Below are 22252 nucleotides of genomic sequence, written 5' to 3' on the forward strand. Positions count from 1 at the left end.
AGGTCTTGTTTTGTTGTTTGTCCTCTTTCGGCAGAGGAGAATAATTATGATTAGAGTATGATCTAAGACATCTTTAATCTAAAAACGCTGTCATAAGTAATGCCATTAAAATGCAAAACCCCTAACAGAAACCCCAAAAAACATTATGCAAAGTGTTTATTATTAGGCATACATGTATTCTTTACTCCAAGGGTTAGGGTTAGGGGTTAAGGGTTAGATGACGAAGTGCATGGTCAAAAACGGAACACGTTTTTCTGTTACTCCTTCCTTGTTCCAAGTTGTGGTCCTTCTTTATTTCTCAATAGAGCTTATATTCGGTGCCAATACACGGTTGAAGCAGTGCGTCGCGGCCCTGCACGGCCCCCGTCCAGCTGGATGGATCTGGTGAGTGCTCGGTTTCCTGTATGAATACTTAATGCAGACCACGTGGTGTGAAAGCAGACTGCAGCTTCTTTTGTTCAAATCAATCAAACCGGAGACGGGCAGAGAGCTGCTGAATCAGGAAATCACCGGTACAGTTTTGTTTCGTCGCTTAGTGAAATTACACAGAACATGTTTTTTAAATCACGGAGACTGCACGCGCGCTATACTTAGAAGGTGTCCAGTGAAGAAAATACGGGGAAAGTTTAGTTGGTAGCATCCTTTCATGTCGCGTTAGTTTCCATGTCTTTATTCAGAGTGTTAGCTTAAGAAACGAGGTAACGTTAGCTTAACGAACAGCTACTCCGCTAATCTTAAACAAGTCAACTAGAGTCCGGGTTCCGGACTAGTCGCGGGTCCAGTAACGTACTAAATATGTCTGCTCGTAAGTGTGGCGGCTCACCAGCTCTGCGTGCTGTCCGTTACACGTCGACTAGCTTGTTACCGTCATGTGAACAAAGAGCGGCTAGCCGAGTGAAGCTAGCCGCTAACGCGAGTACCGGACTGACCCCGGTTACTTACCGGGCTGCTGGCCGTCGTTCCCCGGCGCTAGTTTCCACGGGTTATCGGTCAGCCGGCGGTTGAAGGAGGTCACTGGAGAGAAAAGGCCACATGTTCTGTGTCAATGGTTGCTCCAATAGAGGGAAACGTAACGTTACTTTAGCGCCCCGGTCACGTCGGTCCATTTAAAGACTGTGTGTGTGTGTGCGTGCGTTTGTGTGTGTGTGAGAGAGAGAGAGAGAGCTACAGTCTGGATTGTTCCCTTAAAGTTCGTAAAGTTAATTTAACGGTAACTAGAAGTGTAAACATGATTATTTAATAACAGTCTGTTCACACCTTCCTCGCGAGCTTCACTAGGTTAGTAGCATTTGACGTGTTACTTATCTCAATGAACTATAGCTATTTCCTCGTGCGGGACTTTTTCACATTTCATCGTCTTCAGCGTTCTTTAACTCGACTGATTCCGTGATTCATCATTTGTAGACATGTAGTGCGACTTTGACAATTCTCTAATTATGTTTTTGTCACATCTGTTTTCCTCTCCGTGGCCCATCAGCTCTTTAGGAGATTTGAGTTTAAGTACGGTTCCAGTCTGAATTACATATGATTGTAACAGCCTGTATAACCACTGCCTTGTTCCCACCAACAGCTTCAGATTTGAAAATGCCACGCAAGAAGGTGACGGATGTCTCAGGGAATGGAGGGATGAAAAAGAAGAGGGCCAGTGGCAAGAGGAAAGAGAGGGACTTCAGCAGCGATGACGAGTTTGACTACGAACAGGAGAACAACAAGAAACCCGGCAAGCCCGCTGCCAAGTCCGGTCTCCAGCCCGTCAGTGTGGCCGACGACGTCAAGGAGAAAATAGTGGGTTTGGGTTTGATACGCTGTAGGAACCAAGTAGCTATACCAGAACTATATTTGTAGGTTTAAACGTTTCTTTTAACAAACATTCAATTCTCACAAGAATTGGTAAAACATAACAATCTGCATGTGTATTGTTTTAGTAGTGTTTTTTCCCTTTTGTTTACGACAGTCATGGAATTTGGGTTTCTTCATCTTTTGATCTGCCCTCTGATAAAAGGGAATGTCGTCTGTAGGAAAAGTTCTCATGCACTCGCAGTGTCTTCAAAAAGTGTCTACAAGGATGGATTACAGAAAAATAGTCACTTGCATTATATTTATAAAAAAACTACTTGTACAGTCTGTTATTGGAAAAAACAACAACTTTGTAATCGAGATAATCCAACGATTTGTTCCCAAATTCCAGACTGTCTCCGAAATCAAATCCAGCTGTAGTTGTTGAACTTATTTGCTTTCTGAGTCCAAGCAACAACATTACTTTTTAAAAATGTCATGAACCCTATTGTGTCCTTTCTACAGAAACTTGAGTGCTCAAAGGTTAAAGGTCAACTGCTCATCTTTGGAGCAACCAACTGGGATTTGATTGGAAGAAAGGAGGTGCCCAAAAAACAAGGTAGACCTATCTTTTTGATCAAATAGCTGGATCAGGTCTACATCAGGACAGATCCCTGTGGCTGTGACGTATGCCATAAAACAATAGAAATGATCAATACCTATCGGATAAAAGTTTTGTGCTTTTTGATATTGTCATTTTTAAATGCAAGAGAAGAAAGGCTAAAGCCATGTTTAGTCCATTCATTGTGAGAAATGCCTATTTTCATAACTTTGACCTTTTACTAAAGTGAGTGCAGCTGTCCCGTCTGATGGAGATCAGTCCACCACACGGTTTACAGGGACTTACTTACTGGAGCTATTTCTTGATGGTCAAAGCGCTGGCTGAGTGCAGCGTCTTGGAGCGTTGTTGTCCCATTGGTACCATTGTCCCTGTGCAGGGACCAACACCGCACAGAAGTACAATCAGCTAGCACCTAAACTTTACCGTTCCATTGATTTCTAGATTCAACAAACAAGACTTGTTTATTAGTGAACCTTAGAGGGATTTGTGTATTTTTTTAACTTTGGACAAATCCTGGTTAGCAGTTTCCCTTTTGCTTCCAGTCTTTATACTAAGCTAACCATGTCCTGATTCAGTTCCGTGCTGAACACACAATGGCAATGTCTCTCTCTCTCAGCTTTCAGGAAACCTGGAACAGGATGATTCTCAGTGACCATCTTGTTAATCACAACCAGTCAATGACCATGTAACTTGTTACAGGTGTGACACAATGTTTATCACCCCTTGTATGGTCCCAATGTTGGTAATACCTGTATTAAGACACATTGGATGTGAGGGTTTCAGTGACCCCCTCATTGTGGTGTACAGCTGATGTGTAGGAGGTTGTACAGCCAGACAGAATCAATAACCAATTGATCGTGTTCCCCCAGTAGAGAATGAAATGACGACCACATGTACGGTGTACGTGTGTTTCTTTGTTTGTGATTCACAAGCCACATACGGATTAAAGCCAGTGAGATGCCATTAATTGATTGTGACAGTAATGTCTATTCATATGCATGCATGTTCTGTGCTGCCCCCCTGCAGACGCCCCCTGATGCCTGAGGCAGGCTGCACTCTGCCTTGTTCCATCCTTGCCTCTCTACTCTGGGACACACTGAAATCTGCTTTGTTGAGACTGAAGGGGGGGGTTGGGGGTGTCGGCAGGAGCAGCTGCATAGACAAAGACCATCTCTAGATGGACGAGAGGCTGCGCTTACCATGCCACCAAAAACCATGCAAATCCTACTTTTGTAGTGTACTTGGATATAAAAAGGTGTCGTTGGGTATTTTGATCACTTCTTGTAGAAGTGAAGCAGCAGTTTGTCTCGACTTGGACCGCCTCCATCAAAAATACATGGCGACTGTCTTGTGATTTTTATCTTATTTTTTAACTGATGCCACATATTTCCCAATGACGCACTCATTGTACTGTTGAGAGGAAGAGTGCAGAGAGTTACATTACATTACATTACATGTCATTTAGCTGACGCTTTTATCCAAAGCAACTTACAATAAGTACATTAAACCATGAGTCCAAACTCAGAACAACAAGAATCAAGCAAGTACAATTTCTTCAATAAAGTTAAACTACCAAGTACTATCCGTAAGTGCCATTTAAGTGCTACTAAAGTGCTAAACAACAAAGTGCTATTGGTAAGGGACATTTAAGTGCTACTACGGCATTTTAAGTGCTACCTATTCAAGGTATAGTCGAAAAAGATGGGGTGTACGGTTTGACCATGTCCTGGATGTAGACTGGACCCGATCTGTTCGCAGCACGGTACGCAAGTACCAATGTTTTGAAGCGGATGCGGGCGGCCACCGGTAACCAGTGAAGGTCGCGGAGGAGTGTGGGTAAATTTCGGGAGGTTGAAGACCAGTCGAGCAGCTGCATTCTGGATGAGCTGTAGAGGTCGAATGGCATTAGCAGGTAGACCTGAAGGAGGAGTTACAGTAGTCTAGCCGTGAGATGACCAGAGCCTGGACCAGAGCCTGGACCAGAACCTGTGCCGCCTTCTGAGTGAGAAGAGGTCGTATTCTCCTGATGTTGAGTTGATACGATTTTTAAAAAAAATATATAAACCCTTAATCTAAGGGATAAGTCAGAACTGTGGTGGTGATTATGAGACCAGACTTAATTTATGAAAAAGCTTCATATTATACAGGGTTCATGTTGTGTTCTCTTCTCATACAGAGGGAGAAATAAAATAACATGGGGGCAGGTGTTGACAAATGGTGTGTGGATATTATAAAGTTTTGGTCTGTGTCTTTCCAGCGGCTTTCCGCAACCTGGGCCAGAATCTGTGGGGTCCTCATCGCTACGGCTGTCTGAATGATGTGAAGGTCAGCTGTGTGGTGGCTGGGCCCTGTGCTGCACACAGTCTGCTCATGACCACTGAGGGCAAGCTGTGGAGCTGGGGTAAGTAGAAGTATTGTCAGCCACACCAACACAGTTTGAGTGAATACCGCTGAGGATACTGACTGAGGATGTGTGCCGGTGTTTTGAGTCCACAGCGGAAGGAGTTCTCCATCACTGAGTTCTTGGGTTTCTGGCTTCCGCAGGTCGTAACGACAAAGGTCAGCTGGGTCACGGCGACACCAAGCGTCTGGAAGCCCCCACGATGATCGAAGCCCTCGCAGAGCATGTGATTGTTGCTGCAGCCTGTGGACGCAATCACACCCTGGCACTCACAGGTAGGCCGACCCGTGATGTGTGTGACCTTCAAGAGCGTCTTTTTTTCATCCCATTTATTCTTTTAGTTGCTGCTCTCAGTGGTCCTCTATTGTGTTTTTGGTTAGAATAAAACCAGCGTACTCTGGGCGTGTTGTAATTAAATGCATAATTAGTATGATTTGTAGCTTTGGATCAAACCAGATGGAGTAAATGTGAGTTGCTGTGTTTGCTGACGTCATGGTTCCTCCTCAGAGGATGGCACTGCATACTCTTTTGGTGAGAACAAGTTGGGCCAGCTCGGCCAAGGCAACCAGACTGATGCTGTCCTCAGCCCAGCACCGGTAAGCGCTCACTGTCACACTTTGTACACAACATGGGCTCATACAGATATGTTCTCAAATATCTGATCCATACTTCTGCTGCTTTTTTCTGTCGGTGTGATGAAATCTGTCCACATCATATGAAAGATATTCAGATGAACACAGACCTTCAGCCTGAGGCCTGCAGTCATCCCACGTGTGAAAACACACCATAAACTTATCAGAACGACACACCATGAAGCCTTTTGCTGATGTAGTTGAGCTCCATTTTACTCAAAGACTTGCACTACAATAAGAATAGCGCAGTTCCACCTTTTTAAAGGTCGGTCCAAATTAAGTGAGCCTCGACCTACGTTGTCACCAACTTCGGGGCGAGCTCCTTTAGTGACCCTTTTAAACTGTGGCTACAGCTCCGGTTTCTATAATGCTGCGGCTACTCTGGACAGTGCCTGAGGAAGTCTCAGTGGCATAGACGGCTTTGCAAGTTCAAACTTAAATGTGATTCAACAGATGCGTTATTAAACCTCAGGAGGTCAGGGCCCTATTTCTCGTACGTGGCTCAACTAAGTCGGTCGAATGTCCTATTATCCAGCTTAAATTAACAAGATGATTGACATCAGGCTATCCCCGTTTCTCAAAGGCTGATCCGCCCTCAAACAATCTCGTTAATACAAACCAGACGTCAGTTCACAGGATAGTTGAGCCAGACTTCAGTAATCAGGATAGTTGATCCAGACTTCAGTAATCAGGATAGTTGAACAAGACTTCAGTACTCAGGATAGTTGAATCAGACTTCAGTAATCAGGATAGTTGATCCAGACTTCAGTAATCAGGATAGTTGAATCAGACTTCAGTAATCAGGATAGTTGAACCAGACTTCAGTAATCAGGATAGTTGAACCAGACTTCAGTACTCAGGATAGTTGATCCAGACTTCAGTAATCAGGATAGTTGATCCAGACTTCAGTAATCAGGATAGTTGAACCAGACATCAGTAATCAGGATAGTTGAACCAGACTTCAGTACTCAGGATAGTTGATCCAGACTTCAGTAATCAGGATAGTTGAACCAGACTTCAGTAATCAGGATAGTTCATCGTGCCCGGCCGATCAACTTCAAAAGGTTGAAGCGTCACAGAAACTTGATTTTCTAACAACACAAAGGCAAATAAACTCAAAGAGCTTCTTTTTTCTCCGCTGATGCGCAGGAGATGATCATGAACGTATTTGAGGAATTCCAGACCATAATATGTATGTATGTATGCATGTATCTCAACACATCAAACCCACGGGACTGCACCTCCCCGGACCAACAACACTATTCCACTGAAACGGTTTCTTTACTTTTTAGTTATTGGCTTTTACTAGTAATTCATATTGGTTCACACAAACACTCCATCAGGGGCGTCGTTAGGCCTATTTTAGGGGGGCTACAGAATGTGTCTGTCTGTAGTTGTTAACGAGTGTTACCTGTTTACATTCAGGTTTACTTGAGGCAAATGAAAGGGAAGTTAGAAACCGTCTCCATTGAGCCAGTGTGAACAAGCAAATTCGAGATACAAGAAATAACTACCGACATCTTTCTATTCTTTGCTGTAATATATATTTTTTTCCATTGAATGGTATATTTGACACTGAACTTGTTCATCTTAATCTCAGTGATGGTGTCCAAATTAGCATAAAATATCACTATGACCCTGAAATTCTGTCTCTTGTGTTATCATATACTGAATGAAGCAAAACTACAGAGCAAAATCACACTTTGATTGAACCAATATATGAACTGTCAGAAACAATGGACATCAGGGGCCCACATTCACCAGGGTGACACTCCCCTCGGGGCTTAGCCCCCCCTTTCTTGGAATCCTACAAACGCCCCTGTTCTCCATCCATCTGATACTGGCCCGGCCCGTCCGTCAAATTTTAAAAGTCAATGTGGCCCCTGAACCAAAAAGTTTGCCCACCCCTGCTGTGCCACACTGTGCCACACTGTACCACAATGTGCCACAATGTAAAACAATGTACAACAATGTACCACAAGGCTCTGCAAACAGTCTGTGAGACAGTCAATGCTGCGGCGTTTCGTGTTCAATGTAGGCTCCAGAAGGTCTTTAATAAATGAATCCTTGTGGGCAGAATCGATAGCGCTGGTACAGGAAGACGTCTTCACGTCATAAGAACTCTCTCCTATAAAACGTTAATCTAACTAATATCACTCCTTCATCAATGAGGAAGTGAGCTGCCATTTCCTTCAGGGGGCGTGGCCAGATTATCCAGCTAGACTGAATGAGCCTGCGCTGGAGCAGGTTCAACTTTGTGGATGTGTTGCTATGGTGATTTTGACAAACTTGCTTCGTGGACCCGGAAGGCCTGATTTGTGTAATCTCATCCGCGAAATTATCCCGCTAAACACGTTAGCCAGGTACGAGAAATGGGGCCCTGGAATGGCTTCTCAACAACACAGCCATGTGTCACAGCCTTATGCTACAGTCACTCCAAAAGCGCAAAGTCACAGACGCGAATAGAGCGAAGTGAAAAATTCTCCTCATTCGCAAAAGTTTAAATATTTCAACCTACGGGTGATATGAACCCAAACATGAGGGTGTTTGATCTTCCGACGTATAAAGCATAAATGGTGGTTATTTCTTCCATGGTGGATGGCTGAAATGATAACTGTTGCCACGGAGATAAGCCACGCCTCCGCTAAGGTGTGAATGACATGGATAAACCACAAATAGTCGGGCGAGTAGGATGTTCCATTTTAATAAGGAACATCCTATATTCCAATCAACACTTCACAAAAAGCATTACATGAGCTCTAAAATGTGAAAGCATCTCGTTTATGACATAAACAATACCAAAATACATGTAGTAATAATTGCTTCATTGGGAGGAGGATCCAGTAAACTGTATTCAAACCATTATCAACACATCTGGGTGATGGGTTGGATGTGTGATGGCATGTTGGGTGTGTTTCCATTAACATCCCTGTCTTATACACAACGCTCCCCTCTGTAGCTGACTGGGAACCTGCAGTCAGCTACAGAGAAAGAAAAATGCAGAAATAGATTTTGAGTTGACACAAAAGTAGACTAGTAATTTAATGACATTTCAGAAGCTTTTTGGTGTCCCTCTTTTATTGTTTTCCTCCTCTCTCGCTCCTCTAGATCTCCTACAACGGCCAGCCCCTGGTGAAGGTGGCTTGTGGTGCGGAGTTCAGCATGGTGGTGGACTGCAAAGGAAACCTGTACTCCTTTGGCTGCCCGGAGTACGGCCAGCTGGGTACGCTTTGTTAGTGTGTTTGAGCAACTTGGTGACGAAGGAGGTGTCTGCTTCCAGCTGATGGAGGATGTTGGAAGTCCACACGGTCTAATGTCAGCTGTAGGAATATGTCAGACATGTGTCAGTTTGTCCACCAGAGAGCACGGAGAAGTCGACCTTTTAATAAATTGTATTGGCTGGTTTATTATGTCTTTATAAACATCTGTATCTCATCTCTCCCATTGCAGGTCACAACAGTGATGGCAAGTTCATTGCTCGTGCCCAGCGCATCGAGTTTGATTGTGAACTCATCGCTCGCCGTGTCGCCATCTTCATTGAGAAGTCAAAGGACGGTCAGATCATGCCCGTCCCCAACGTGGTGGTCCGAGATGTGGCCTGCGGGTCCAACCACACGGTGAGAAGCTTCGCTTATTACTTTCATCTGAACCCATCGTGTCATACAGCGGTCTCTCCATAGTTTACAAACTAGTGTGTGGCTTTCAGCTGGTGCTGGACTCTCAGAAGCGAGTGTTCAGCTGGGGTTTTGGTGGTTACGGGCGCCTGGGTCACACGGAGCAGAAGGACGAGATGGTTCCTCGCCTCGTCAAACTGTTTGACTTTCCTGGACGCGGCGCCAGTCAGATCTGTTCTGGCTATCAGTGTTCCTTTGCTGTCAGTGAGATGGGTAAGAAGAGAAGATCTCACTCGCATAGACGTTACACAGTTTACTTTTTACAAGAGGAACAGATGTAACTAGATGCTGAATGTGAAGTGATTAAGTAACCAGTTTGTGGGCTGCTGTACTGTCGGGCTCTCATCAGTGTTGTATTTGCAGGGGGGCTGTTTTTCTGGGGGGTGACAAACACTTCCAGAGAGTCAACCATGTACCCCAAAGCTGTGCAGGACCTGTGTGGATGGAAGGTCCGCAGTCTGTCATGTGGGTGAGTGCCGCCCGACCCGTTGGTCCTCTCTGAGTGTTCGTGTGTGGAGGACATTTGATGGTTTTGCCCTGAAGCCATATTTCATCCCGAGTGTCTCTGAAGCCCCCAGATTGGACACTGTGATATTCCTTGGCTCAACATTGACATGCAGTAGTTTGACTGAGTGTTTGTATTTAACAGGAAGAGCAGCATCATTGTTGCTGCAGATGAGAGTACGATCAGCTGGGGCCCCTCGCCCACATTTGGAGAGCTGGTAAGACCTGAGGCCTCAGCTGTGGTGGGGTCACTACATGATGCACTGTTGTTAGAACATGATGGAACAGTTTACAGACACTGGCTGTGGTGATGGAGTCAGGAGCTAAGTGTCTTTTGTCTTTCGTCCTTCAGGGATATGGAGACAACAAACCCAAATCCTCCACCACTGCCCAGGAGGTGAAGACCTTGGATGGCGTCTATGTTGAGCAGGTAAATGGACATATCAATAAAAAGTTCTGATCAGCGTCTAATAGAGGAACACTGAATATGCCATGTTCTCTCCACACAGTTTACAGCCTCTGTTCATACTGAGCCACAGCGGTGCTTCAAGCTCTGTTGCAGCACGCAAACATGTTGCCAATGACAACGCTAACATGCTGTTGGGTAGCAGGTGTCATCTTAATTAGCAGTCCAGGTGATGACTGTCACTAGTCACCAAATATTTGGTCAAATTTAAAGTGATGATGGTGCTCATCTCAACCGGTTACACACAAGTGTCTCGGTCACATGATTCCCTTCTTACTGGCGAGTTGGTTTCTTAAACGTTGACGATGAATGTGACTAAAGTGCATGTAAACACACCGACTACAACACTTGGGACATTAGTTTAAAGGCTGTCTGTGTCCTTCTCTGTTCGGTCTGCTCTGCTCTTGCTTGAGATGTCAGTGGGGAAAGAGTGAGTGACACGTGGTGTCTTTGCAGGTGGAGATGGGCTACTGTCACTCTCTGGTGATTGCCAGACAGGAGACTGAGCAGGAACAAGAGAGACTGAAAAAGCTGCCCGAGTACAACCCCCGAACAATCTGATCGGGCCTCCGACAGCAACACCTCGACCCTTTTCACCGGAGCGGAGACCAGCGATGCTCATCAGGAACACCTGGCCTGTTGGTGTCAGAGTAGGATGGTTGAGTTCAGGGGGCTCACCAGTCCCAAGGATTTCCACAGATCTCAACAACCAACAACCAGCAAACAGGCTCTAAAAATTTGGACAGTTGTAATCAGAGAAAATGGGACCGGAGACGGCTTCTCTGGATGGTCCAGCTCTCCCAATGAACGGTCAAGATATCTCCACTTCCCACCTCGAGTGAACCTGCAACAGTTTGCTCCAAGCACTTCACACCTAGTAGAGGCGTGCTTCCCAAAACCCCCGTTCCATTTTATAATGCAGCCAAACATTCATGTCTTGTTGTTTTTCTTTGTTGCAGTATATAAAATAACGTTTGTCACATTTACGGGTGCTATGACAGGACCCTCGGTCTTTTCCTACTGAGGGGTTTTCAAAGACCAATGCTCCATATCTGTGCCTTTTTCTACGTGTATGTTCAGGATATGGAAGTGTTTGTGGGTCAGCTGACCCCTGTCTGAGCAGGCCACGAGTACAATCAGGATTTGAACGTGATACTGAGTTGGTGCACTCGACGGTTACATTCCTTTTATCTTCTTCAGTGTCTGCATCAAGTGCAGACCTCAGTCCTTCCAAGACCAGTGTCTGCTAATAACTATTCCAACGCTCAAAGCGGTTTCACAAGCAACTCAGAACCTTTTAGAACCGATAAATGCACTCGAAATATCAAGGCATGTTCTTGTTTTAAAAACAGCAGAGGTTTTTACTCCTACCTGTACTGCTTTATTTTTTATGGTGAAACTTCTCTGGGTTACTTTTTTTTTTTTTTTCATTGAAATGGTCAAATAAAGATTCATGTGAATTTATTTTGGTTGTCCTCGCTTACTTCTCCACCTTAGACTTCTCAAGCTGCAAATAAAATGGATCTGTACCGTAGAACTACGGGAGACATTTTGAGGTTAAGTGTCTTGCTCAAGGACACATCGACATGGACTAGTGGAGCCGGGGCTCAAACCACCAATCCTCTGAAGGATGACCCTGCTCACCAGTTTCCCATTAACACTACTTGATGGGAGGAGCTACCATTCAAGGAGCTCAGCGCTTTATTCTTTACCTCCAAACTAGACTCATGGAGCAGTCGGTCCTGTTGCTGTGACATCATCCGTAGCCCAGTTCATTCATCTGCTTCGATTGAGGAAGAATTGTGCAACATGAGACCGACCTCAAAGACCACATCTCACATGACCATCATTTACTGTTCTGTGCTTTACCTCTTGAACTGCCTGGTACTCTGGTGGTCCACTGGTGGTCCACTTGAGGAGCAGGACCCGGCTCCAGTATCAACATGTGAGTGAAAGCCTGTTACACTTTCACCCCTGAATGCTGTTATTCAGACGTCTTCACATTTCTCATCCTGGACTTCAACAGTTGTCGAGTGAGACAGTATCTACTCGTCCTGTTTTTTATCGTCTGTAGGCTTTTCTTTACAGCCATCTTAAACATGTTTACAATGAAATCTTAAGTGTGAAGTTTGGGTTCTTATGAGAACCCAAACTTTGTTGGTTTGTGATGAATCCTGAAGCGCCGTCTGTCCCGGCACACCTTGTCAGAAAAGAAAACCCCGGGACACCACCCCTTCTGTACTGTAAAACAACATTTATTTAAATGTACAAAAGCTGATGACTTGTTGATTTAATCTTCATCTTCCTCCTCCTCTTCATCCTGGTTGATCTGGAAATAGCGGAGCTCGTAGCTCTCCTTGGTGTTGGCCACAACACGCAGCCAGTCGCGCAGATTGTTCTTCTTCAGGTACTTCTTGGTCAGATACTTCAGGTACCTGTGAAACGGATCAACAAGTATAAGGCACGAGTACTGAAGCTCCACAATCTTTGGTTCTTGGTGATTTACTCCATTCTCATTGATCCATCTGTCAAATAATAATTTAGTTAATAAAATGTCCATCATAGGTTTTGCCTGAAAACTTTGTACAAGCTGAACATATCTAGTTGACAGTGGTACTACAGAGAGAAACAATGGTTTCATGCCCTCAGCTGGAGTTAATAAATTGACTTATTTCAAAAGAATAGTGTGGGAAACTAGCAGCCGCTCACTAATCATAACTCACCAACTATGTGGAGTAGTTCACTCTCTTTGTAGATATATGGTCTGTATATATCCCACCTGCAGTGTATATGGTATTTGAAAAACCATATACACTGCAGTTGGGACGTTACTAATGAATTATCAGACAGATTAGCATATTTATACAATTCAGATAGATTTTTCAGCCACAATCCAATTAAGAAGTCATTGTTAAAATCTTTATCTCCACAGGGAGCCAGTCATTCAGAAACCACCATGTTGCATCACCATGTTTCTACAGTAGCCCAGAAAAGACTACGCAAACACTGACACCTAAAGGCCACCGTAGTTCTGCGACATGCTGAACTGTGGTACCTCCAGTTCTCTGAAACCTCACTGCTGGATACTTCACACCTGTTATTAGGGCCCGAGACCCGACGTAGTCGGTCGAGGACCTATTGTTTTCGCTATGTTTATTATTATTATTCTTATGCTGGCACATTGCAAGGGGAAAAGAGGGTCTAGGCCTAAAGTTGCAGACTTCAAAATTCCTACACATATCAGGATCGGTGAAAATACTTATCTGATTGGGGTTTCGGAAAAAACACGAAAAAATTAGCTCGGTGGCGCCCCTTTGTGTTGGAAAAGCTAATACTTTTTTCCAGCAATGGCCGATTGACTTGAAATTTTTTACACATGTTCACTTGGACCTGCTCTACAAATATGTTCAGGGGGTCCATAAAATGCACCTAATTAGATTTTCCGCCATTTTGAATTTTTTTAAAAACACGTTTTCTCCATTTTCTCCTAAACCCTTGGTCCGATTTTCACGAAAAGTTCAGAACTTCATTATAGGTCCAATGTCATCTGAGGTTATGAAAAGATTGTTGATATGACCTTGCGTTCAGAAGATATAGGCCAATTAACATCTAGGGGGCGTGGCCTAATATTTAAAGACCCATAACTTCCAAATAACTTTGTCCATCCTCACCAAATTACTAGCATATGTTCACATTGTATCCCTTAACCTACCCTGATGTTTTCGTAATATTTGAACATTAGGGGGCGCTGCAGTGAATTTCTCAATATCGCCATTTTTAGCCTTTTTTCGCGTTTTTTTCACTTTTTTGGACGTCGCAAAACTGCAAACTCCTCCTAGAGCTTAAACCCGTGTGTGGTATTTATACACAGCGTGTGGTATTTATACACAGCGTGTGGTATTCATACACAGCGTGTGGTATTTATACACAGCGTGTGGTATTTATACACAGCGTGTGGTATTCATACACAGCGTGTGGTATTTATACACTGCGTGTGGTATTTATACACAGCGTGTGGTATTCATACACAGCGTGTGGTATTTATACACAGCGTGTGGTATTTATACACAGCGTGTGGTATTCATACACAGCGTGTGGTATTTATACACAGTGTGTGGTATTTATACACAGCGTGTGCTATTCATACACAGCGTGTGGTATTTATACACAGCGTGTGGTATTTATACATTGTGTGCTATTCATACACAGCGTGTGGTATTTATACACAGTGTGTGGTATTTATACACAGCGTGTGGTATTTATACACAGCGTGTGGTATTTATACACAGCGTGTGGTATTTATACACAGCGTGTGGTATTTATACACAGCGTGTGGTATTTATACACAGTGTGTGGTATTTATACACAGCGTGTGGTATTTATACACAGCGTGTGGTATTTATACACAGCGTGTGGTATTTATACACAGCGTGTGGTATTTATACACAGCGTGTGGTATTTATACACAGCGTGTGGTATTTATACACAGTGTGGTATTTATACAGTGTGTGCTATTCATACACAGCGTGTGGTATTTATACACAGCGTGTGGTATTTATACACAGCGTGTGGTATTTATACATTGTGTGCTATTCATACACAGCGTGTGGTATTTATACACAGTGTGTGGTATTTATACACAGCGTGTGGTATTTATACACAGTGTGTGGTATTTATACACAGTGTGGTATTTATACACAGCGTGTGGTATTTATACACAGCGTGTGGTATTTATACAGTGTGTGCTATTCATACACAGCTTGTGGTATTTATACACAGCGTGTGGTATTTATACACAGCGTGTGGTATTCATACACAGCGTGTGGTATTCATACACAGCGTGTGGTATTCATACACAGCGTGTGGTATTTATACACAGCGTGTGGTATTTATACACAGCGTGTGGTATTCATACACAGCGTGTGGTATTTATACACTGCGTGTGGTATTTATACACAGCGTGTGGTATTCATACACAGCGTGTGGTATTTATACACAGCGTGTGGTATTTATACACAGCGTGTGGTATTCATACACAGCGTGTGGTATTTATACACAGTGTGTGGTATTTATACACAGCGTGTGCTATTCATACACAGCGTGTGGTATTTATACACAGCGTGTGGTATTTATACAGTGTGTGGTATTTATACACAGCGTGTGGTATTTATACACAGCGTGTGGTATTCATACACAGTGTGTGCTATTCATACACAGCTTGTGGTATTTATACACAGCGTGTGGTATTTATACAGTGTGTGGTATTTATACACAGCGTGTGGTATTTATACACAGCGTGTGGTATTTATACACAGCGTGTGGTATTTATACAGCGTGTGGTATTCATACACAGTGTGTGGTATTTATACACAGCGTGTGGTATTTATACACAGCGTGTGGTATTTATACACAGTGTGTGGTATTTATACACAGCGTGTGCTATTCATACACAGCGTGTGGTATTTATACACAGCGTGTGGTATTTATACATTGTGTGCTATTCATACACAGCGTGTGGTATTTATACACAGTGTGTGGTATTTATACACAGCGTGTGGTATTTATACACAGCGTGTGGTATTTATACACAGCGTGTGGTATTTATACACAGCGTGTGGTATTTATACACAGCGTGTGGTATTTATACACAGTGTGTGGTATTTATACACAGCGTGTGGTATTTATACACAGCGTGTGGTATTTATACACAGCGTGTGGTATTTATACACAGCGTGTGGTATTTATACACAGCGTGTGGTATTTATACACAGTGTGGTATTTATACAGTGTGTGCTATTCATACACAGCGTGTGGTATTTATACACAGTGTGGTATTTATACACAGCGTGTGGTATTTATACATTGTGTGCTATTCATACACAGCGTGTGGTATTTATACACAGTGTGTGGTATTTATACACAGCGTGTGGTATTTATACACAGTGTGTGGTATTTATACACAGTGTGGTATTTATACACAGCGTGTGGTATTTATACATTGTGTGCTATTCATACACAGCGTGTGGTATTTATACACAGTGTGTGGTATTTATACACAGCGTGTGGTATTTATACACAGTGTGTGGTATTTATACACAGTGTGGTATTCATACACAGCGTGTGGTATTTATACACAGCGTGTGGTATTTATACAGTGTGTGCTATTCATACACAGCTTGTGGTATTCATACACAGCGTGTGGTATTCATACACAGCGTGTGGTATTTATACACAGCGTGTGGTATTTATACACAGCGTGTGGTATTTATACACAGCGTGTGGTATTCATACACAGCGTGTGGTATTTATACACAGTGTGGTATTTATACACAGCGTGTGGTATTCATACACAGCGTGTGGTATTTATACACAGTGTGTGGTATTTATACACAGCGTGTGGTATTCATACACAGCGTGTGGTATTTATACACAGCGTGTGGTATTTATACACAGTGTGTGGTATTCATACACAGCGTGTGGTATTTATACACAGCGTGTGGTATTTATACACAGTGTGTGGTATTCATACACAGCGTGTGGTATTCATACACAGCGTGTGGTATTTATACACAGTGTGGTATTCATACACAGCGTGTGGTATTCATACACAGCGTGTGGTATTTATACACAGCGTGTGGTATTTATACACAGTGTGTGGTATTCATACACAGCGTGTGGTATTCATACACAGCGTGTGGTATTTATACACAGTGTGGTATTTATACACAGCGTGTGGTATTTATACACAGCGTGTGGTATTCATACACAGCGTGTGGTATTTATACACAGCGTGTGGTATTTATACACAGTGTGTGGTATTCATACACAGCGTGTGGTATTCATACACAGCGTGTGGTATTTATACACAGTGTGTGGTATTCATACACAGCGTGTGGTATTCATACACAGCGTGTGGTATTTATACTGTCTTCTGTGTCCTGCTTATATGCGCAGGATCGATTTCTACCGGTGGAATGTGTTCGTCTTATTTATTAATTATTTGCGTCTGTATGCTTTGAAATTCTGATTGTGATGTCATTATAAAATAACCCACAATATGATTATGGTTTCTCTTGAACACTGGAATTAATTTTTTAATTGTAAACATTTTATTAATATTTTGATGCAAAGACGTGTACATTTGTTTATTAGCCAGAATGTAACACAACAATGGAAGTGGAAGCAGTGTTCTTGTTCATTTAAAATGTTAAAGCGCATAAAAAGATGTTGTTCCTAAAATCAATGAATAATCGTGATATCAATATTGATCAAAATAATCGTGATTATGATTTTGGCCATAATCGAGCAGCCCTACCAAGACGTCAATAGTTGTGCAGATGCGTGGTGTTAATAGAGTATTAAGTGACACACACCTCTGAGCTATATTGCAGCAACAATATTTAGTGTAAATGCAGCCTTATGGAAAGGCCCAGAACCCCTGAAGCCTAGTTTATGGTCTACATAGTGAAGCCGGCGCCAGAAAAGGACATCATCACGACCTGGACGGAGGCTCCAAGTGGTCGCGGTTCTTAAATGGACCTGGAGTACAGCGCGTTTTTAGTCTTCAAACCACCCAAAGAGCTTTAACACTGTATGACATCATTCACTCGTTCATACACTGATGGGAGGAGCTAAGGTTCGACCTGCACATCAGCAGTAACTAACATTCACACACACCGTAGGCACAGCGACATTTTGGAGTCTTGTCCAAGGACACATCGACATGGGCTAGCGGAGCCGGGGATCGAACCGCCGATCCTCTGATTGAAGGACGACCCTGCCCACCACTGAGACACAGCTTAGTCGTGCATCTCTGAATTTGTGTTACTTGTAAGCGCATTTGAGTAAATATTTTGCTTCCAAATCAAATAGATTACAGAATGTTCAACCTGTTTTTTTATAATAAAAAATAAATAAATTAGACATAAAAACATGGATGACCTACAACTTCCTGATGTTAAACTCAGACAAAACTGAAGTTATTTTACTGGCCCTGAACACCTCAGAGATCAATTATCTGGTGATGTGGTTTCTGTAGATGACATTGCCCTGGCATCCAACACCACTGTAAAGAATCTCTAGTTATCTTTGACCGAGACTTGTCCTTTAACTCCCACGTTAAGCAAATCTCAAGGACTGAATTTTTTCATCTACGTAACATTTCAAAAATCAGGCACATCTTGTCCCAAAAAGATGCAGAAAAGCTGGTTCACGCGTTTGTTACTTCCAGACTAGATTACTGCAACTCCTTATTATCAGGCTGCTCTAATAAGTCTCTTAAATCCCTCCAGTTGATCCAGAATGCTGCAGCTCGTGTACTCACAAAAACTAAGAAAAGAGATCACATGACTCCTGTATTAGCTGATCTGCACTGGCTCCCTGTAAAATCAAGAATCACATTTAAAATTATTCTCCCTGCCTACAAAGCCTTGATTGGTGATGCACCATCATATCTTAAGGAGCTTGTAGTACCATATTGCCCCACTAGAGAGCTGCACTCACTAAATATGGGGCTACTTGTGGTTCCTAGAGTCCTAAAAAGTAGGATGGGAGCCAGAGCCTTCAGTTATCAAGCTCCTCTTTTATGGAACCAGCTTCCACTTTCAGTCCTGGAGGCAGACACAGTCACCTCATTTAAGAATAGACTTAAGACTTTCCTCTTTAATAGTGCTTATAGTTAGGGCTGAATCAGGTTTGCCCTGGTCCAGCCCCTTGATATGCTGCTATAGGCTTATAGGCTGCTGGGGGATGTTTAAGGATACACTGAGCACCTATCTCCTCTTCTCTCTCTCCTTATGGATGAATTTACATCTCTCCATTGCACCTTATTAACTCTGCTTCCTCCCCGGAGTCGTTGTGACTTCACGTCTCATAGGGTCCATTGGACCTGGAGGTGTCTGATGCTGGTGAGCCGGCCTCCCACGTTGGCCCTGCTGATGCGCCCCGCCCCCCCTCCTCTCTACCTGCTTCTGTTTTATGGATTGTGGAGGTCCATTCATACATTGTCATATTCATGTAATGTGTTTATGTAACTCTGTAATGCTGTTCATTCTGTACACATGATCCGATGTGAGGTCAAAGGTCAGGGATGTCGTATGTGTACAGATTGTAAAGCCCTCTGATGCTAATTTGTAATTTGTGATATTGGGCTATACAAAATAAACTGAATTGAATTGAAATAATGCTTTTACAAAAGGTAATACATTAATTAAATTAATAAATGTTAGTTCCAAGCACAAGTATACACACATTTACTTTACAGCAGACCCATCTCTCCACAGATCACATGTAAGTAATAAATAATAGAGTATAAGAATGCTAATGAGGGATTAATAAAGTACTTCTAGATACTCTAAAGGCTGAATGCCACAGACGAGGAAAGCTGTGTTCAGTTTAAAGAGGTAAACAACATAAGCAGGTGACTGACCTTTTGGAGAAGGGCACCTCAGAGGAGACTGTGATCTTGCTCTTGCTCCTCTCGATGGAGACCACACCGTTACCCAAGTTGCCAGCTTTCCCGTTCACCTTGATGCGCTCCTGAAGAAACTGCTCCTGGAAACGACATGTTTATGGAATTACACACACACACACACACACACACACACACTAACAGCCATTTATACTCTATTCTAAAATCACAATACTCAGGTTCAATATCTGCTATTGGTGGCAAATAATACATATTTACTGTGATAACCACTTCATGCAAGAAATGGTTGAGTCAAAATAGGATGGATTGTAGATTGCAGTATTATTCATTTCTGTGTGGAAATCAGCAATAATGATTGTCTCTCCATCCAGTAAACAGACCAAACCAGCTGCTCATTGGTGGACTTACGAAGTTGGCAGCGTCCATGATGCCATCTTCAACAGGATGGGTGCAGTCCAGTGTGAACTTCAGGACCTGCTTCTTCTTCTTGCCACCTTTGCTGGTGTTCTGCTTCTTCTGCTAACGAAACAACACATTTACTAGACAGTGGTCACTAAAACAACATGGCGCCTTCAAACAACAGAACCAGTCTCTGACCACTGTGACGTTACAGGAAGTCAACAATCTTAATGAAGAATGTCCATAATAATAAACCAATGTCTTCGTTAAGGGGAGCTCTGGTGTGCGTTGATGTCATGATAATCTAACTTAAATGCATGTTCAAGGGTTCCTCACGAGTCCCACCTAACGTAAACGTACCGGAGCTAACGTCACAAGGCAACGGAAAGCAGTCCAGCTAACCGTAGCATCATCTCAATGACGTCAAATATCAGCCAGAGCAGTGTGCAGCGTGTTGGACTAAATGCCTGTCATGCAGCCATCAAGCTAGCGGTCCCGTACCGACCCACACTGCGGCTAACGCTGCAGGCCGCAGACTAAACAGAGCCCGTAAAAACAATCAAACCTGAACCCGAACCCTCCATTTGGACCATATGCTCCTCCCAAACTGTGTTCTGACGCCACTGGTTTTCTCTGGTTTTAACAACGGAATCTATCATTCTAGTGGATTTGTTAGCACGCGACTTTACTTACAATCGGCGCCATGGCGGAGAAGCTAGCAGAAAGGAAGGACGGCTGTGCGCATGCGTAACATGGAATAATCAAACGCCAAACTATGGATGGAATCCATGCATCTGGGATAGATTAACAACTGCATTTTTGTTTACACTTTTACCTTTTTTTATTTTTATGGTCCCTGCTATTAAGTATACATGTATAGAGCTGCAATGTATCTACTGTGCTTACACACATGTTTACAGGTATCCTCGTTAAACTACTATACTTTATTTGGAAAACCCTAATATATTTCTATTACATGAAAGCAAAGATTTTACTTTACACAAAAGTTATTAAAACACTCTAAATATATTTTTGATTTGGTTGAAACCTAGCATTTTGATTCGATATAAATCAAAATATTACTTTTGAAAAAGGCAAAAAATTACATTTACATAAAGTAAAATAATTAATTATAAAGACCATAAACCATGTTTGTTTTTTACATTGAAACAACTTTATTTTCAATTTGGAAAAGCCTTATATTTTCTATTAAATACAAGCAATGTTTTTTACTGGACTAAACTAACTGAAACACTCATTTGAACATCATAACAGAGTGTCAACACATTCTATATGACATAAATAATTAATTGTTGGGGGTGCTGCGGGAGTATGGGGTGCCGGACCCGTTGGCACGGGCCATCCGGTCTCTGTACGCCTGCAGTAGGAGCTGTGTTCGTATCCTCGGTAGTAAGTCAGACACGTTCCCGGTGGGTGTTGGCCTCCGCCAGGGCTGCCCTTTATCACTGGTCCTGTTCGTGACCTTCATGGACAGGATATCTAGGCGCAGCCAGGGGGCGGAGAGGATCCGGTTCGGGAGTCTCGGGATCGCCTCTCTGCTGTTTGCGGATGATGTGGTCCTGTTTGCCTCCTCGGACCGTGACCTCCAACATTCACTGGGGCGTTTTGCAGCCGAGTGCGAAGCGGCAGGGATGAGAGTTAGCACCTCCAAATCTGAGGCCATGGTGCTCTGCCGGAAACCGGCGGATTGCTCCCTCCAGGTGGGGCCAAACTGCCTACCCCAAGCGAAGGAGTTCAAGTATCTCGGGGTCTTGTTCACGAGTGAGGGTAAGGTGGAGCGGGAGATCGACAGGCGGATCGGTGCGGCTGCAGCAGTAAAACAGGCGCTGTACCGGTCCGTCTTAGTGAAGAGGGAGCTGAGCCGGAAGGCAAAGCTCTCCATTTACTGGTCTGTCTACGTTCCAACCCTCACCTATGGTCACGAACTCTGGGTCGTGACCGAAAGAACGAGATCTCGGATACAAGCGGCCGAAATGAGCTTCCTCCGTAGGGTGGCCGGGCTCAGCCTTAGAGATAGGGTAAGGAGCTCGGACATCAGGGGGGAGCTTGGAGTCGAGTCGCTGCTCCTTCGTGTCCAAAGGAGTCAGCTGAGGTGGTTCGGGCATCTAGTCAGGATGCCTCCCATTAGAGGTTTTCCGGGCACGTCCAACTGGTAGGAGGCCCCGGGGAAGACCGAGGACACGCTGGAGGGATTCTATCTCCCGGATGGCCTTGGAACGCCTCGGGATCCACCAGAATGAGCTGGAAAGTGTTGCGGGTGAGAGGGAAGCCTGGGTCAGCCTGCTGAACCTGCTGCCACCGCGACCCGACCCCGGATAAGCGGGTGA

At 43.6% G+C, this 22252-nt stretch overlaps 2 protein-coding genes across 4 annotated transcripts; one reads left to right on the top strand and one right to left on the bottom strand.

Annotated features, from left to right (window-relative positions):
• The first annotated feature begins 284 nt into the window (after window positions 1-284).
• rcc2 (regulator of chromosome condensation 2) lies at window positions 285-11539 on the top strand. 2 transcript variants are annotated; one of them, XM_034536751.1, is made up of 13 exons: window positions 285-384; window positions 1571-1785; window positions 2302-2395; window positions 4656-4799; window positions 4943-5074; window positions 5307-5395; window positions 8540-8654; window positions 8882-9048; window positions 9138-9318; window positions 9469-9574; window positions 9755-9827; window positions 9962-10039; window positions 10532-11539. In XM_034536751.1, the coding sequence occupies exons 2-13, from the start codon at window positions 1585-1587 to the stop codon at window positions 10634-10636; spliced, it is 1485 nt and encodes a 494-aa protein (XP_034392642.1). In that variant the 5' UTR covers window positions 285-384; window positions 1571-1584; the 3' UTR covers window positions 10637-11539. The 2 variants fall into 2 exon arrangements, with proteins under 2 accessions (XP_034392642.1, XP_034392641.1); XM_034536750.1 differs by lacking the exon at window positions 285-384 and adding an exon at window positions 401-512.
• Window positions 11540-12309: 770 nt separating this feature from the next.
• Window positions 12310-20646, bottom strand: LOC117734079 (60S ribosomal protein L22). Of its 2 annotated transcripts, none has more exons than XM_034538150.1 (4): window positions 20598-20646; window positions 19914-20024; window positions 19503-19627; window positions 12310-12510 (listed from the first exon to the last, which is right to left on the bottom strand). In XM_034538150.1, exons 1-4 carry the CDS (start codon window positions 20607-20609, stop codon window positions 12366-12368), a joined length of 393 nt encoding a protein of 130 aa, XP_034394041.1. In that variant the 5' UTR covers window positions 20610-20646; the 3' UTR covers window positions 12310-12365. The 2 variants fall into 2 exon arrangements, with proteins under 2 accessions (XP_034394041.1, XP_034394042.1); XM_034538151.1 differs by having other exon boundaries at window positions 19914-20021; window positions 20598-20645.
• Window positions 20647-22252: the final 1606 nt, after the last annotated feature.

Source organism: Cyclopterus lumpus, chromosome 7 (assembly GCF_009769545.1).
Source record: "Cyclopterus lumpus isolate fCycLum1 chromosome 7, fCycLum1.pri, whole genome shotgun sequence".
Lineage (NCBI taxonomy): Eukaryota > Metazoa > Chordata > Actinopteri > Perciformes > Cyclopteridae > Cyclopterus > Cyclopterus lumpus.

Excerpts from the sequence above, each read along its gene's own strand:
- rcc2 (XM_034536750.1), top strand. The coding sequence starts at position 416 with ATGCAGACCACGTGGTGTGAAAGCAGACTGCAGCTTCTTTTGTTCAAA. Across the intron at positions 513-1,570 it reads GCTGAATCAGGAAATCACCG|CTTCAGATTTGAAAATGCCA; the intron begins GTACAGTTTTGT and ends TCCCACCAACAG. Across the intron at positions 10,040-10,531 it reads ATGGCGTCTATGTTGAGCAG|GTGGAGATGGGCTACTGTCA; the intron begins GTAAATGGACAT and ends GTGTCTTTGCAG.
- LOC117734079 (XM_034538150.1), bottom strand. Across the intron at positions 19,628-19,913 it reads TCATGGACGCTGCCAACTTC|GAGCAGTTTCTTCAGGAGCG; the intron begins GTAAGTCCACCA and ends TGTCGTTTCCAG. Across the intron at positions 12,511-19,502 it reads GAGGTGCCCTTCTCCAAAAG|GTACCTGAAGTATCTGACCA; the intron begins GTCAGTCACCTG and ends TCCGTTTCACAG.